Source organism: Electrona antarctica (genome assembly GCF_951216825.1).
Source record: "Electrona antarctica genome assembly, chromosome: 12".
NCBI lineage: Eukaryota > Metazoa > Chordata > Actinopteri > Myctophiformes > Myctophidae > Electrona > Electrona antarctica.
The window spans coordinates 8,532,305-8,551,381 of NC_136793.1; the positions used below are offsets into that span (position 1 = coordinate 8,532,305).

At 42.4% G+C, this 19,077-nt stretch overlaps 1 protein-coding gene across 1 annotated transcript in view; it reads left to right on the plus strand.

Moving 5' to 3' along the window:
* The window catches only part of trpm3 (transient receptor potential cation channel, subfamily M, member 3), a gene marked incomplete at both ends in the record, with an annotated part of 426,331 nt that overhangs the window by 396,914 nt on the left and 10,340 nt on the right, over window positions 1-19,077 (plus strand). Inside the window, 4 exons of the mRNA XM_079516029.1 lie at window positions 6-180; window positions 1,634-1,762; window positions 8,141-8,291; window positions 18,676-18,869. Of these exons, the coding sequence (XP_079372155.1) occupies window positions 6-180; window positions 1,634-1,762; window positions 8,141-8,291; window positions 18,676-18,869 (649 nt within the window). The remainder of the gene's footprint in view (window positions 1-5; window positions 181-1,633; window positions 1,763-8,140; window positions 8,292-18,675; window positions 18,870-19,077) is intronic.

Genomic DNA, 19,077 nt, shown 5'->3' on the forward strand with positions numbered 1-19,077 from the left:
TCCAGATGATAGACATGATGTACTTTGTGATCATCATGCTAGTGGTGCTGATGAGTTTCGGGGTGGCGCGGCAGGCCATCCTGAACCCCAACGAGGACCCGTCCTGGATGCTGGCCAGGAACATCTTCTTCATGCCTTACTGGATGATATACGGCGAGGTGTTCGCCGACCAGATCGACCGTAAGTTCCCCCGGCCAGCCGGGCCGGCGCCGTTCGCTCACAGAGCCTGATCCTTTAACCCATTTTGGGCGGGAACCCCTTTTGGTGTTTTAAACATTATGTTATAATTTAGCTATTGAAAAATAGCAGATCTACAAGTTCATAGCGCTCCACCGAGTGGCGCGCTACGAGCTTGTGGGTCTGCTATTTTTGAAAAATCGGGAAAATATTTATTTAGATTTAGAAGATTTTTTTAACATTTTGAGGTCAGGCCTAAATGGGTTAAGTTCCCCTGGCCGGACCGTTCGCTCACAGAGCCTGATCCGTTCGCTCACAGAGCCTGATCCGTTCGCTCACAGAGCCTTATCCGTTCGCTACACTACAGAACTACCAACCTATTCCTAATAGGGATGCACGATTTAAAGTTTTCATGACATTAACTTTCATAAATGTTTCGTTATTCTTTTAGGTTTTATGACCTCAATTACACCCAAAAAAACCTTAACTTTGAACATTCAGTGGATTTTCTGTGGTCTGGAGTTTTCTCTGGGGTTTGGAAGCCTTTTGAGCTGCAATGAAAACAGGCAAAACAGTGGAAACAGTGACATCTGCTACATCACACACAGCAGGAATATCAGAGCACTTGTTTGAACCAGAAAACCCCAGACCACAGAAAGAAGAAAATCTAAAAAAAATTAAGAAAAATTACAAAACCTTTTTTTATGTCACAATCCTTTTAATAAACTATTCCTAATCGGTCATCATATCGGCATCGGCAATAGCGGCCTTTAAAAGAAAAACATGATATCTGTAACGAACTGATATCTAAATAATAGCTGTGTAGCGGAAACGTCTCCTTATAGAGCACCGAAGTCTGACGTCAATGTCGGTAGAGGGCGCTATAACTCTGCGGGTTCATGTACTTTTTATTTGCATTGTAATCCCCATAGGAGGATTTTAGATGGCCTCATTATAATAAAAATAAACATGTCATCCCGGCCGTTTCACTCATATGGATATGAAGAATCAACTGACTAAGAGAAAACGATAGTGTTACTGCTGCTGAATTAGTTACATTTCCGCTAGAAACAGACTGTATCATATCTGAGTGACTGACTGTCGTTTTAATGTGTTTTTTTGTAGCTGTTTGTAGCTATACCTTAACCGTACCTTTATAATACCCCTTTAAACGTTGATACTGTTTCTAACACTGTATAGAATACCTTTTTCTTTGAATCAATAAATCAAACATCTCTGTGAGGATCTTTGTGTGTGAGGGGGAAAGACTGTTGTTGCTCTGTTGTTGACCTGTATACACGGCTGTTTATAAAAAATATGGTGTGTTTGTGTGTGTCTGCGTGCGTGCGTGCGTGCGTGCGTGCGTGCGTGCGCGTTTGTATATAGCGAATGCAAGGAAAAGTGGCCCAAAGACGAGAGATCTGAAATAATGCTTTCGTTCTTTTGTTTGTTTCAGATATGCGTAATAGGAAGTTGAAAAGCGCAAAAGTCTGGGTGGTCGAAAATTACTTCCGAACTCACGGCAGCTGGCGTAGTAACGGCCGGGGCCACATATTCCTGCACCCCCAGTGCAGTCAGAGCGCCAGTAAATCCACTAGAGCTATATACAGACTTTAAATTTAACCGTATATTTACCTGTCCCATTTGCACCTCCGTCCCTCCCTCCCTCCCAACCAACCCACATGTCATTCCAGCCTTTTTGACATGCCATGTTTCACTCTTACCACTGCAGTGGCCACGAAACACAAAGATGTGCATGCAGCCCGACAGGTCGAAGTTGCCCCTCACATGCTTAGATTTTCTTGGTTCAGACAGTTAAAATAAATAAAAATGTTTGTTTAATCCATTCTGGGCGGGAACCCCCTTTTGGTGTTTTAAGGATTATGTTATACTTTAATTAGCTGTTGAAAAATAGCAGATCTACAATCTCGTAGCGCGGCACCGAGTGCCGCGCTACGAGCTTGCAGGTCTGCTATTTTTTTGAAAAATTGTGAAAACGTGGCTCAAATCTTTGAATATAATATTCTTTCAGAGCGAACGTTTTTTAACTCAAATCTTTGCTACTGGGGGGGTCTCTGGAACAACATATTTTCAGATGGGGGGGGGGGGGGTCGGTGGCCTATTACATATATTTTTGGGGGTCCTTGACATGAAAATGTTTGAGCACCACTGACATAGAAACATGAGGTTTTCCAATAAAACTGTCAGGATTTAGAAGACTGTAGAATTTGTAGAATCTGTTCTCAGGTCTAAATGGGATAATAATAAAAAAAGAGGCGACGCAGTCGGTAGCGCTGTCGCCTCACAGCTGGAAGGTCCCGGGTTTGATTCCCACAGTCGGTAGCGCAGTCGCCTCACAGCTGGAAGGTCCCGGGTTTGATTCCCACAGTCGGTAGCGCAGTCGCCTCACAGCTGGAAGGTCCCGGGTTTGATTCCCACAGTCGGTAGCGCAGTCGCCTCACAGCTGGAAGGTCCCGGGTTTGATTCCCACAGTCTGTAGCGCAGTCGCCTCACAGCTGGAAGGTCCCGGGTTTGATTCAGTCGGTAGCGCAGTCGCCTCACAGCTGGAAGGTCCCGGGTTTGATTCCGTCGGTAGCGCAGTCGCCTCACAGCTGGAAGGTCCCGGGTTTGATTCCCACAGTCTGTAGCGCAGTCGCCTCACAGCTGGAAGGTCCCGGGTTTGATTCCCACAGTCGGTAGCACAGTCGCCACACAGCTGGAAGGTCCCGGGTTTGATTCCGTCGGTAGCGCAGTCGCCACACAGCTGGAAGGTCCCGGGTTTGATTCCCACAGTCGGTAGCGCAGTCGCCTCACAGCTGGAAGGTCCCGGGTTTGATTCAGTCGGTAGTGCAGTCGCCTCACAGCTGGAAGGTCCCGGGTTTGATTCCCACAGTCGGTAGCGCAGTCGCCTCACAGCTGGAAGGTCCCGGGTTGGATTCAGTCGATAGCGCAGTCAGTCGCCTCACAGCTGGAAGGTCCCGGGTTTGATTCAGTCGGTAGTGCAGTCGCCTCACAGCTGGAAGGTCCCGGGTTTGATTCCCGCCGGGGACGCTGGGGGGCGTGTTCTCTCCTCAGCGTCAAGGAACTGGTTGGAATAACGTGTTCCTTCCACGTGCTACTGCTAACTTGGCAGAGGAGGGAGAGTAGCACAAATCTTGGGATTAAAAGAAAAACAAATGATCAGACCCATTTAACAGTTCTACTGCGAAATCTGTGTTTCCCGCATTAAAATCAAATATTCTACGCTGCCAGGATTGTTTTATTACCTTTAGATCATACGCTGAAGTATCTGGGCTTTTTTTCCTCGAAATTCCGCCGAAAATATCTTGCGCCGTTCTCCATCTTGCCAAGCAGAATGGAGGGGGCTGTGAGGCTGTTGTAGTCAGACAAAACCCCCGTCCACTTGCATTGGACTCAATTTCCCAGAAGCCCTAGCAGCCCAGCTTAAGTTTCGATTTCCGGTTTCGTCATCATAACATGAAGCTAACTCCCTCTGCTGCGCGGCAGAGGCGGACTTTTTTTATTATTATTAATGCGATACGATTTAGACACATAAAGCAAATAGCGGGGATGTCGTATTACGCAGCATCGGAACACTGGAGTAAACAATTCTCGGCCGTCAAACTGTTAATAAACGGGTTGTAGTTCTCAGTCGCCACTACTGATTTGTGTCATTTTTTTAAAAAGAGATTTTAAGAATATCCGAATGGGTGAAACTAGCAATACTGTATAATTCATGTTCTATTGCTTTGATCATGAATTGACGCTCAGAAGAATCTTCCACATTAATGTTCTCTGATGTTTCATGAAAAGCAACAGTTAAAACCCTAAGTCTGCAATTTCTTCAACTGGTTGTGTGGATGTAGAACAGCACAGGATTAGAATGACAATACTTACACATCGTCAACTTCATATATTGTGCTAAATTGTCTTATAGGAAACCCTCCTATTATTACGCTATTTCACCAATCACAGATCGGAATGGCCTGAGGTTTGTTGCTTAGTTTAAGCCATTCTGTACGGGAACCCCTTTTGGTGTTTTAAGCATTGTGTTACACTTTAGCTATTGACAAATAGCAGATCTACAAGCTCATAGCTTGTAGGTCTGCTATTTTAGAAAAATCATGAAAATGTGGCACAAATCTTATATATAATATATACAAATCTTATATATAATCTTGAATATATATTCTTTCAGGGAGAACGTTTTTAACTCAAATTTTTGCGTCCCTGGAACAACATATTTTCAGACGGGGATCGGCGGCCAATTACATATAATTTTCAAGGGTCCTTGACATGAAATATTGAGCACCACTCATATAGAAACATGGGTATATAAAACTGTAAGAATTTAGAAGACATTTTTTAAATTTCGACGTCAGGCCTAAATGGGTTAATGTATCCAATTGTTGTACGCCTGATCCAAGGCAATATTGTAAAGGGCAACTTTATCCTGTTAATGCACTGGCTGGCCGACCAATGACATGCTCGTTTCATGGCCTACACTCTTCAAATACCGTCAGATATACATTGCAAAGTTTCACGTTTGCTGTGATAACTTTTGCACAGATCATCAAGGGAAGCTATCAACAGTTAAAGTTTGGTGCTTCGTGCTCTTGATGGTTGTTTTTCCATTGCATTTTGTTTGTTTGGTTTGGTTTTGAAGAAGTATTACGGCTGGTTATGCTAAAAACACTTGTCTGTCACTCGAAACCATTGTTGCACCACCCCACCCCACCTCCACCCCACCCCACCCCCTTTACGCCAGCACAGCTTGTCCCCAGAGAGTCATCGCAAATCACATCACTCATTTATCGCTCCTATCCAAACACGGCAATAGATCGACTGCTGATCCATTATGTACAGTATATATACGCGCTAATTGACAAACAGACGTAATAACTTCCATATTATACTATATAATGCACGTGAGGGTTGCATATAATACTGCAACCCTCACGTGCATTACAATAAGTAACCCACGATTATCATTTTTAAACGACAACTTTGTTTTTTTTGGTTTTCAACCAAGGTTCATGTTTAGGTTGTTATCAGAGGAAGGAAAAGATGAGTGTTATTTTAGTTTATTGAATTCTTTTCATTTACTGCTTTCTTTAGTTTTAGAGATTCTTACGATTATTTTGGACAGGGCGTTCGGGCCAAGTGGCTAAATGACATATGTATTTTTGTTTTACAATATTCTTTATTATTTAGCCTACTATAGTCCTTAGATGCCAGGAAATGACCTGCTGGCCACAAAAGATCACACGATCTACTGAATGTGAAAGGGGAGGTGACAAACGGACATATTACGCCTACGACACACAGTATGGCATCCCCAAAGTATCCAGATAGATCTGGTGATCTGTTTTTGGCCAGATGTAATTTCCTGGGGTCAAGTGGTACTATACACATACTTTACTTATAATATATATATATATATATATATACTTGTATTATTTACACATAGTAAATAATAATAGCACAAATCACTAAAAAGGAAAGCAAGCAGTACATCAAAATTAAATACAAAAATAAATCCTCTAAAAACCTAAAACATGAACCATGGCTAATAATAATAATACAAAAAAAGGTTGTCCTTTAAACAGAAACCTCCCCAAACCCACATGTGTGGTCACATCCCATCATTAGCAATCTCTGTTTTTTCATGTGGTTCAGTTGTCAGAATTGTATTTATTTATTTATTTTAGTTTAAATCCAAAGGCTTTTTTTTTTTTTTTTACATAAGGTAAACATTAAAAAAAAACAATACTAACAAAACAATTACTTCAGTTCTCTGATCTTTGGGCTGCATTGTGTGGGTTAATTGAACATCAAGCGATGACGCGCATGAGAATGAACTCCCTTATAAGGCAAACAAATGGACAATGGTGGAAAGTAAAAGTATCACTACCATCGTGTAGAAATACTCTGCTGCAAAATGTACTTGGGTAAAAGTACAAAAGTATTGGGCATTTTTTTTTATTGATTGATTGATTGATTGGATTATTTTTTTATTTCACAGTATGACAACACCATGATAAGCACACAACATTTTCAATTAATCAGAGCATTTAAAGACGTACAAATGTACACTTCTATAAAAAAGAAAATAAATCAGGAAATCATCAGCAATAATGTATGTGTGTATACTGAAGGCTGAAATATTTGTCTTCAAAATCCACAACGTAACTGTAATTGTAGTGGAGTAAAAAGTACAATATATTTGAGTAGATATAAATGTATTGACATTTAAAAATTAGTAAAAAAAAATTTTAGTAAAAAAAAGTGTCCTTAAGTAAGCCTATAAAGTACTTAAGTACAAGTACTTAACTTTCCACCATTGCAAAAACAAAACACAAGACTTTTCCCACAGCAACTGAACCATCACGGATGGAAAAAACATGTTTAAAACAATGCACACGTTAAGAAAAGAAAAAAGATACATGTTTTGTGTGTCGTTTCAGCCGTATACATATATAAATGACCTTTGAAACGACACAAGGCACCAACCAACCCATATGTCGCTGAGGCTGTGGCATGCACGCACGCACGCGTATAAACACAGCAATATATTTTAAACATCGCGCATTGGGCGCGTGTTTAAATATATTGGAGGAAACGCAAGTTTGTATGACGAAACATGATGAATATATTTTGAAATATATTTTTGCTTTTTTCAGATTGCACATTTCAGCACCCCCTCCCCCCTCCCCCTATCATTCTAGTGCTCACTCCACCACTGTCCCCTTCTCTGTCTGTCTGTCTGTCTGTCTGTCTTTGGTGTCTGTCTGTCTGTCTGTCGGCCGGTTTACATGTGTGTGTGTTTGTCTGTTAGTCAGTGCTGGAAAGTAACTAAGTATACATTTACAGGACAATTTTGAGGTATCTGTATTTCAGTTTTTTTTCCCTCCAAATTCCAATACTTTTACTTCTACTCCAAATATTGTCCTACTTTTTTTACTCCGCTACATTTATTTGAAAACGTTTTAGTTGCTAAGTTACTTTGTAGATTTTGACAAAAACATGCATTACCCATAATGCACTTCAGCCCTATATAAGTATACACATTTCGGCCATTTGGAAAATAAAATAGACAAGCTTTACCAAGCATTTGGACACCAATACTTTTGTACTTTTACACACGTGCATTCTTGTAACTTCTACTTGTAAGGGAGTATTTCTACATTGCTAGATTCCACCTGTATTGCAGTAATATCTGCTAAATGCCCACATTGTAAATGTACTTTTTCCACCACTGGTTTCTGAATGTACTTTATGTTTGTCTTGCCTGTGAGCTGCCGTTCTCGTTAGGAAACATACAATGATACAAATTACAATGAATAGTACAAGTTCAAAAGGCTTCACTCTGCGCCATGTTTTGAGCTTGTATAGCGTTCATTACGCGTGCATCAATTTGAATGCACGCGTCGCGTCTCCGTCAACGCAACGCGGGCAGTGGAGCCACCCTCCATTGATTAAAAAGGGAACATTCCCTGACGGTGACGGCGACGCGACGCTGACGCGCCCGGTGGAGCCCTGGCTACTTTACAGGGAAAAGAAAACACAAAACAGACAGACAGAAAGGGAAATGTACTTTAGTTTAGTGTCCGTTGTAGAGGCTTCCTCACGAGAACGGTGGCGGCATGTTGGTGAGCGACTGTCTGCATCTGAGGCCTGCCTATAGTCTACTGCACTGTACTGTACACTGAGGCCTGCCTATAGTCTACTGCACTGTACTGTACACTGTACTGTACACTGAGGCCTGCCTATAGTCTACTGCACTGTAAATCATGCACAATTCCACTGTTTAGACTCCACATATAGAGGTGGTATAACCCGCTCTGTGTGTGTGTGTCTATGTGTGTGTGTGTGTGTGTGTGTGTGTGTGTCTGTCTGTCTGTCTGTGTGTGTCTCTCTGTCTGTCTGTCTGTGCGTGCGTGCGTTGCGTGTGTGCGTGCAGCTCCCTGCGGCCAGAACATCACCACAGAGGACGGTCACACCGTCACTCTGCCACCCTGTAAGACGGGCGCGTGGATCGTGCCCGCCATCATGGCGTGCTACCTGCTGGTGGCTAACATCCTGCTGGTCAACCTGCTCATCGCTGTCTTCAAGTACGTCACACCCAAACACACTACACTACACACTCACTGCAATACCCTCACAGCCCAGCAGAGGGCGCCAGCCCATTATGTTTAGAAACATTGATCCTCAGATCATTAGCTTAATGCAACATGCTCACTTAAGGACAACTTTAGTTTTTTCAACCAAGGTTCATGTTTTAGGTTGTTATTAGAGAAAGTAAAAGGTGAGTGTATTTTTTTTTCATTTGCTGCTTTCTTTAATTTTAGGGATTTTAGTGGTTTTTGACAGGGGGGCGTGGGCATTCGAGTATTATTATTTATTATAGTCCTACTACACTCGAAGAAATTACATCTGGCAACAAAAGATCACAGGCTCTACTGAATGTGTCCAACTGACATATTGAGTCTATGACACACAGTGTGGCTTCCCCCCAGTAGGCTACCTTTGAAATGTCCATGAATCATGAAATGTCTGTATTATATAAACAAACAATGAAATGTACACAAACAATTAAACGATCGACAGAATTACAACATTGTTTACAGACAAAAAAAATAACAACATGTTATATTCTTTATTTAAGGACACTCTTTTTAGACGTAGGAAGAGCTCCTTGCACCACTGAAACTCAGCTTGTTCTGCCTGAGTTTAATAGGTAATTCACACTGAGAGGGACTGAATCCGTTTCATTGGAACCGTTTCCGAATACGGTTGCCTGGTCCCCGATGGCCATGATTCACATTGCCCGAGATTCAACAGCGCACCCGGGTACACTTGCATAACACACTTTGATCCTCCAGATGGTGGTGTGCTTGATGACTGGTGCGCACGGACACTGACCATCAACTCTGCGACATTGTCTCCAATAAATCCAGACACTGCATTGCATTGCCTCTTTTGGCTCTTTGCCGTTATATTACGTCACTGTCAGCCTGCCTGCTATTCACTGTGTCAGTCAGTTCTGTGCTCCAGTGTCGTGTTTGATATTAGTTTAACACAGCGAACGCTAATCGCGTATCAATACGTTATCAATTAATCAAACGTCCGGTGCGAACCACGTATCCATACGTTCTAATCACTTTTTATAGCATACTTTCATTCATCTTTTTACCCACCCGGACAATGAAGAACCATCCCCCTGTCATTGCTGCTTAGTCCCGCTCACGTGATCAGAAAAAAAAACCCTCCCCTCCTGAAAACAGGAGGGCGGGCCGCTTTACGTGTAGAAGCCAGTGTAAAATGGATGCGCCCATGCCGATCTAGTCGGTGTGTGAAAATAATCAAATTTCACCTAACCTCGCCTCACCAGGCTTTCCACCTCGGACATTTCACCCAACACTATAATACTCGATTCCCCCCTCCCCTCCTGTTTCTCCAGGAGGAGGATCTTGCGACATGGGGGCTCTCCTCTGTCTCTCGGAAAAAAACATTTTGAACGGAACGCTGCCTAAACACATATGCACCGGATCGGCTTTGCAAAACGTCTGCAACACACATGGACAGATGCATGTTTCCTTCTTCATACTGTAGCGACCAAACGATCCCCGAGCCTACAATACTACGAACTAACCACAGTATCGAGGGGCCGCCACGACAACAGACAGTGTTCCGTTGGTGGATCACGTATCGCCATGCAGAGCCGTCATAATCGGAGATCGCTCGGACGTGTGATTGTAACGCTTTTTTATTCATTATAATTGTAGTGATAAGACCGCAATGAACGCGTCGGGGACGTAATCGACCCGGGTGTAATGTATAACGAACTTTTCCGCGTCCTAAACCGTGGTGCATGCCCAGGCATGTTCCCCTATACTAGCTTGAAAAACAAAATCAGCTGATGATGACAACGCGTCTCACCGTTATACTATAGTTCTGAACCGAACGGTGGAATGGGACTTTTTATAGCCGTACGGATCAAGACTTTTGCTGCCCAATGTGCCCATGACCCCCCCCCCCCCCCCCCCCCCAATGTTACTGCGATCAAAACAATGAAAGCAGTGAGATAGATTATGCGAGGCAATCATCATCATCATCATCATCTAAAGAAAGCAGAGTTCTCTACAGTTGCGCGGTGCAACTGTAGAGAACAGTTGCACCGCTCACTTCACAGGGGTGTGATTTTTATTATTACAGTAGAAGTTTACAGACCAAACTGTAAATAAAAGGTTTACATGACTTTCTGTCTCAGTCAGTATATAGCGAGCTGTAGTGAATAAGTACAGAACAGTTGCAACGCTCACTTCACAGGGGTGGGATTTTTATTATTACAGTAGAAGTTTACAGACCAAACTGTAAATAAAAGGTTTACATGACTTTCTGCCTCAGTCCGTATATAGCGAGCTGTATTGAATAAGCAGAGAACAGAATATGGGACAGAGTTGCACCACTCACTTCACATGGGTGTGATTTTTATTATTACTACAGTAGAAGTTTTTTTCTTATGAAAGCAGAGAGTCTTCTGTTTCATACGGTATATAGTATTTATATGTCGCTATAGGCCTTATTTTGTGAATATTGAGTAGTTCACGTCCATGTCTTCTCTGAAGTTATCTGGTGGGCACAAGCTGCATTCAATAACCAATTACTGTCTAACTGTAGATGGGATCAATGTATACTGTTTTCCTCGTAAAAGTACACATTCAGGGCTTTCATTCGGTGTACAGGATGTATAGGATATTTATTGGGTTCAATTTTATATCTGCCTGTCAATGTCTCTGACTTTAAACCATCCATAACTCTGCTCGCTGTTCAAGATAACCACTTCCAGGCAAATGCAGGTGTTGCAAAAAGGTCAATATCTCCAGAATGGAACATGGTAAAATCAAAATGTATTTTTTAAATTGAAGTGGACAAGTTCAGCTTTCTTTTGATGTATGCGTGTGATTCTCGCTATAAGAGAACATTTTGCTGTGGGCCCCCGAACAAGGCCTTTGTGCAATGTTAAACGGTAGCAACATCAAAATAGGCCTGCCGAGATCCTGTAGCAATCAAAGTGTTAATGGATTCTACTTTAGCATTATTATTATTTTGTTTTACTTTGGAAACTATGCCAAGCAAAGCCCAAGAGCCACGTGTAGTCCAAGATCAGCGCGTACTGCGGTGCTGCGTGTATAGCAGATTCAACATAGCAGATCTGCAAGCTCACAACGCGTCGCGCTGCGACGTGTTGTGAGCTTGTAGATCGGCGACGGGCGGCGTTGAGAAATGAGCTGGTGTTACGCTTCGTGCAGCGTCTGTGTTTTTTTTTGTTGACGCTTGGCTCGTCGACTAGAGATCATGTCACGTTCTAAAAAAAAACAGTCCACTTCCTTCTTTAGGTACGCATGCATTCACATTGGAACGATCCGTATCTGAATACACTTCAACGGTCCAGAGACCCGCCCCCCATGCGGTCTCGGGGACGGTTGGGAGATCCGCTCCCGGGAACGGTACGCATCATTCACATTACCACAACATCTGACAAGTGGTCCCGAGTCCGAACCCGGGACCATAGTGTGAATTGCCCCTAACTCACACAGGTGCAATCAATGCTGCCTCACTCTAATCACAGAGCTCTGCACCTACATGCCCTCAACAGGTCATAATGAACTGAGCAATAAAATACAAGGCAACACACACACAATACAAATACAATATGTTACCCAAAACAAAAATACATACAATGTTCATATTATACATTATTTTAGAAAGGCAAGTAATAAAATCAAATATTACAAAATACCCATTGCTGGGACAGCTACACTGCCCCCAAAATACAGTGATTTATTACTGCTGTAATGAACTATTTAGGCTGTAGAAATCTGTATTTTTCTTATTAATGAAATAAAGGTATCACTTTTAACTCTTCTTTCTCAATCCTAAATTGACAGTTAATCAACACATTTTTTTTTTTTTTTTTAACTCAGGGCCTATTCTCAACTAGCACCTAGGTTTTGGACTGGACATTCAAGAATAGAAGGTTGTGTCAGACGTTTAACTTCCTTTCCTAAGTTACTCTGCCCCCATGGACCTTCCTCTTCACTTGTGTCTTTCCTTTCCTCCTTTTTCTCCTTTTCTTTGTTCCTCCTGACAGTCCGGCATCCTCTGTCAAGGCTGTGTATACACATCAGAAATGATGACGACGTTCTTCTCCTGTCCAACTTCAGTGAAGTTCTTGGATGCTGATCTTTTCCTTCTTTTCAGCTTCTTCCTGGTTTCCTCCTCTTGTGGTGGTACCAAGCTCTCTGTGCCACACTCAGCCTTCATTTTAACCATCACTGTACTTGGCCTCTTCAAGGTTCCATCTTTTGAGCTTGCACCTGTTGAGCATCCGACCACACTCCAGCCTAGATCAGTCTTGACTGCGTATGGCTCATAATCTTCCCCATCTATTACTCTTCTTGGTTTCAGGGCTCTTGCACAATCATAGCCAATTAGGAGTCCTACAGGAGAGTCCAATAGATCAGGCATCTCCTCAGACATACTGAGAAGGTGAGTCCAGTGCTTCGCTGTTTCTCTAGTGGGAATACTGTTTTTCTCCATTGGGATATATTCTCGAGTATATGCCGGTGGCAAGTCAATGCTCTCCTTTGAGAAGTAGCCTCTTACTTTTAGACCACTCACTCTGTGACAATTCACAACTGAACCCCTGTCAGTCATGGTTGATAGCTTCAATTTGACTGGCTCTGTTTTTGCTTTAATCTTTTTTGAAGCTTTCAGGTCAATGAATGTGTTGCTGCTCTGCGTGTCCAGCAATGCATACACCAAGGTTTCTGGGCTGCTCTTTGTTGCAGATGACAGCCACACAGGAACGATCATCGATGTGCGGTTACCATTGTCCCCAACCACACTGCATGAGACAGTTAAAGCTGTTGCCTCCAGCTCTCCAGAAGGCTCTTCGACTTGATATTCCTCATGTAGTGGAGAGGGATGGTTCCCCCTGCAAATATTGCAAGTGGCCCGGTTCCTGCAGTTTTTGGAGATATGGCCTACTCTGAGGCATCCAAAGCACATCTTATAAGCCTATCTCACAGAATTTCCCCGCCCCCTAAATACGCCCCCTTTCGGGGTTAGTGGTGATAGCGTGACGTCACTCCATAGACACTACATGTTAACCGAGGTAATTTAAGAAGTCTACAACTTTTGTTTTCTCAAGGTAAGGTTTGTTCTATCTGTTCGAGCTGATTTACCATCTTGTTTGCTTCATAATAATATTGGTCTGTTACATTTTTACATTAGAAAATGTACTTAGATTCTCCAGAGAAAAAAACGTGTAAATGCTCATGTTAAAGACACCACTATTTACCGGAAGTGGGCGTGGAAAGCGGGCTGTGAGATAGGCCTATTCTCCATGACAAACCTTTTCTTTTCTTCTAGTGACAAAGCTGCAAACCTTTCACATTTATAAATGAAGTGATTCTGCTGACAACATGTACATTTTATTTCTCTTTTGTTTGCAGAATGGTGGTTTTCACAATCACTGGTATTTTGGGAGGTTTCTGGCACCTCTGTTGTCGTCGCCAAGACGCTCGCTCTTAAACGTTTTGGTTCTCTCCCAGAGTTTTCATCCTCCTTCCTCAGTGCATACAAGGAGGTGATAGGGTTGCATGCTGCAGGTGCTTCGCTTGCCACAAAGTCTGAAAATTCTTTAAACCCTGGAAATGGCTTTCTTTTTATCAACGCTTCAGTGACATGTCTGTTCCAGTGTGTAGTGACAAAGTCTGGAAGCTTCTGTAGCAATCTCAGATTTTGTTCACAATCGTTCAAGACATTTAGCCCCTCCACATAGGGCATGGCATTGTTGCATGAGATCAGGAAATCACTAAACTCCCTTAATTTAAGTGAATCCCTAGGTCCAATCTTTGGCCAGCTGTTGAGCTTTTCCCTGAAGGCTCTTTGCACCATGAACGGGTGTCCATAGCGCTCGTTCAGGGCGTCCCATGCCTGCACATATGCTTGATCGTCACTTCTGTAGAATGTGCCTTCCAATACACATAGTGCTTCTCCACTAATGTATCTCTTTAAATAGTACAGCCTATGTGCTGAATTTTTACAGCTTGTTTCAATTAGAGCTTTGAAACAGGTGCTTCATTCGATGAACTTTAGAGGATCTCCTGTACATATGAATGGCTCTGGTGCTGGAAGCCTATTCAGCGTCAGGGACTCTTGTAACGCTTGAACCAGTGAGACTTCATGTATTGTCATCTCTTGTTTGTTCTCAGTGGAAGGAAGGATTGGCGTACTTTGAGGGACTTGATCACATGGAGTGCTACTCCGTTGAATTACAGGCTGACTTGGAGACAGGATATTTGCTGGTTCCACGTCCCTTCTTTGGGTATTCAGCTTCAATTCCTCTTCAACATAAGTGTTATATTCAGCTTCTAAAGCTTCCACGTCTCTCAGTTTCTCCAATTTACTCAACTTCCTTTCAGCTTCTATGACTGCAAATGCTGTCTTCAATTTTTCTGAGACTTCCATGTTACTTTCTTTGGCTTCCAAGTCCCTTTGCATTTCAAGCTTCCTTACATTCTCTCTCTGGGCTGAAATTTCCTCTTCCCTGAATATTTCAACCTTCTTTGAAGCCAATCGCGCTGCTGCTTTTACCTTTTCAATTGTGATTGCATCTGAGGCTTGACTTCCTCACTGGCTGCCTAGTTCTGCTCTTGACACAGTTGAGCCATAAATTGACTTTGCATCTTCTCTTTGGAGTAACTGGAGGACTGCAGCCTTTGCTGCTGCTGGGTCAAACTCTGTAGTACCAACCTCAGCTGAACGCCTCCTCAGAAGATCAATCATTTCACCAGTTACAGAAACACAGGTGTCTACTTTCCTTCGTACATCTTGAGATGGGGTTGTTATTGTCCTTAAACTCTCATACGTTTTTGTGACATCTGACTTGCATTCCTCAACTGTTTGTACGTATTCATCTAAATCAGTTTTTGTGCATTCCTCTTTTAGCTGTGATCTAACAAATTGAACCTCTGACTTGAATTTTAGATATGAAGAGAAAAATGTCCTCACTCTCTTCTTAATGTCCTGATCTAATAACTCACACATTTTTTCCGTTGGGCGTCTTTCCCTCTCTGATCGCTTGACTGTTGCAGGTTCACTTGGTTGTTCTACTTTTGCGCTTTTCATAACAGGCTGAGCAAGGTGTGCATCAATTTTGTCTAAGCGCTCTTTAATTGACTCTCTTACTGACTCTTCACCTTCAGTCTGAAGCCCTTTTTCTAAAAGTGCCTGTTCTTCCTTTAGTGCAGCAATTATTTGCTCTGGCGCAGCCGCGCAACTATCACACCCTCATCCATAATGTTCCCTTTAAGTTAGAGTGGCTTTGTTTAGAATAATAATAATAATACACAACCCAGGATATGTCTATATAAACACCAAGTTGTTTTAAAATCAAAGCCTAAATTATTGTTTTTCTTTTTAAACACCTGAATGAAATGAAAGTGTTTTTAAATCACCAGCGGAAATAAATGAGATAGTATTTTTAAATCACCACCTGAATTGGATCAAAGCACTTTGTTTGTTGTCTCCACCAGGCCGAAGGCATGGGGAGAGAGTATGTTTTGCACTCCGTCCGTCCGTCCGTCCGTGTGTCCGTCCTTCCTTCCGTCCGTCTGTGTACAGCTAATCTCCGGCACCGTTAACCCGGTCGATGCCAAACTTTGCACACACACTCCCTGGATGGCAACGATGAACCTCTGCCCCGCATTTTCCAGAACGGCCTGTTATAGCGCCACCATGAGGCAGCTTTTCACATTTTTACCTAAAACTGCACCGATCTGCGTGAAACGTTGCATGCACACTCCCTAGTGGCCAAGGACAAACCTTTGACCTGCAATTTCCGCATCTGCCTTTTATAGCGCCACCAGGAGGCTGACTTTTGTAAAACACCTTTTTTGATATTACTCCTCCAGATTCTGTCCACAAATCTCACAAATCGTTACACAGTATCTCTATGGTCATGTGCTCAAGTCGGATCTGTCCGATATTTCATATTCCATCCTAATTGGCTATAATTGCCTTTCACAGTTTGCAAGATTGCCCCGTTTTGAACAAAAGCCTCAAATCATGAACGCAGCATACAATTTACGTGAAATCTTTCACACATTTTCTTACTAGGCTGAGGAATATATCCCACCCTTTTCACATTGGCCTGTTATAGCGCCACCAACAGGTTGATTTTTGCAAAACACATTTTTGGAACAAAATGCCTCAAATCATCCAATTGCCATCAAAGGCTCCTAAACATTACTCCTAAACATTTTGCCAAACATCACACACACTCCTATCCTCCTGGTGGAGACCTGTGCCCGGAAGGGCACTTTTTCTAGTTTGCTTTTGTAATCACAACCTAAATAACATGAAATGTATTTTTATATTTTTAAATCACCACCTTAATGGAATTAAATAATATCACCTCTTTGGGATTACACTCTTAAATGAAATGGCATCAAAACTTCTTATGAACTCTTAATAGAAAACTCTTGTAGAAACTCTTGTCCACAGTTTTACAAATATTAATACACAGAATATGCTAAATATTTCTCTTTGAAAATAATAAATGAGCAGAATGTCTCAAACTCAAACCTATATATTATTTCTCAGATAAGATGAATGTTCAACTTTCAAAGACAATTCAACTGGTCTCAATTCGATTTTTCTTCACCCACACGATATACAGTCTGACCCGTCACCTGATTGTTGCGCACTGAACCTTCTCCTGTAGGAAACTTGAAGACCGAAAAAAGGGACGACGCCGCTTTCTTGTGGCTGACTCCTTTACTGCTCCGCTTGTCCACACGTTGCCCGTATTTTTAGGTTTAGTTCATTCCTGTGCGCGACGTTACCCCAGATGCGTGCTGGCTGGAGCTTGCAGACAGGCAGGCAGGGTTTGATGAATGTTGCACTGCGAGATGAGTCCTGAAAAGCCCCTCTCGTGGCTCCTCTCGTGTCGTGTCGTGTAGAACTGAAACGCTTTGTCCCGAAGCTCACCGCCGTTGCGAGGAGGTGAAATGGCCGGCCGCCGACTTGTGCAGAGCGTCTGCCGTCTGGAACTGGTCTTCCTCCTCGGCGGTGGTGGCGACGTTTTTCACTGTAACCGCTCCTATCCAGCAGAATAACAAACGCTCCAACTGATATCTCGAGGTTATTTATTTCCCCAAGACAACGTGAAAAACTGCAACACAAAACATAATATCCTTTTAAACACATTGAATTAAACATGCAATATTAATGTCCTTGTTGTCAGTCAATCATGATGTCCTTTGAAATGTCCATGAATCATGAAATGCCTGTATTATATAAACAAACAATGAAATGTACACAAACAATTAAACGATCGACAGAATTACAACATTGTTTACAGACAAAGAAAATAACAACATGTAACATACCGTGTGCGCCTTCTGCAGATTATTTTAGGAGAGCTACGTTATCTTATCTTATATTCTTTATTTAAGGACACACTTTTTAGACGTAGGAAGAGCTCCTTGCACCACTGCAACTCAGCTTGTTCTGCCTGAGTTTAACTCACACAGGTGCAATCAATGCTGCCTCACTCTAATCACAGAGCTCTGCACCTACATGCCCTCAACAGGTCATAATGAACTGAGCAATAAAATACAAGGCAACACACACACAATACAAATACAATATGTTACCCAAAACAAAAATACATACAATGTTCATATTATACATTATTTTAGAAAGGCAAGTAATAAAATCAAATATTACAAAATACCCATTGCTGGGACAGCTACAGACATCTCCATATACAGTATGGGCACAAAAGGGACACAGACAGATAGTTAAAACGGGTGCTATGACAAGTTGACAACGGGTATTATTACTAGGTATTAGGATTATTATGATTAAGTTGCATCGTTCTCATCGCTCTCTGGATCTCGTGATAATGTACGCATGTCTGTTCTTGTCTATGTAAGTTTTATTGTGTTTTTTTAGTTTTTTTTAATCATGTGCCAGTGATAAAAATATCCAAATACACTTGACCTTCACCGATGTGTGGAAACCATGCCAATCCACCGACCTCACGCTCATTGAGACCGGGGTGGTTCAGTGCCTGCAAAATGGTTCCCAAAACAGCCACTACCTCTGATATGAAATGCCATGACCCTCCATCTGACAGATAAATAATAATAAAAATAATATTTAAACGGATACGTCGGTATTTGTTTTTCTTCGTCTTGCAGAGTGTATAACCTGTAGCCGTGGTAGCAGAATGGATCATGTTCTTGATTTGTAAAATAAATAAACAATAAAATTACATGTGTTTTATTTCATGTATAAATAATGAATGATTCACTTTAATGTATTTTGTCTTATACAGTATAGGCTATATGCGACCAGTTTTTAACGTATATGTTCACGACGTTCACAACGTTAATAATTCCCTCCTCCTTTCCGCAGTAACACGTTCTTCGAGGTGAAGTCCATCTCCAACCAGGTGTGGAAGTTCCAGCGCTACCAGCTGATCATGACCTTCCACGAGCGGCCCGTGCTCCCGCCGCCCCTCATCATCGTCAGTCACATGATCATGGCGCTGAAGCACCTGTGCTGCCGCTGGCGCAAGCACGACGTCGACGAGCGAGACTACGGACTGAGTGAGTGATACGCAGGGACGATACGCAGGGACGTGCAGAGAGTGTTAGAGAGAGGCTTAAAAGTCCCGTAAGAGGGCACTTTTGGACAAAATTAGCGAAAGAAGGAAGCGTTCAGGAAGGCAGCATTCATGAGAATTGCTTTTTTTTCTCCGAAGTCTCCTGAACTTGAACGCAGCATTTTGCGTTGAACATATTTGTTTAGAAATCC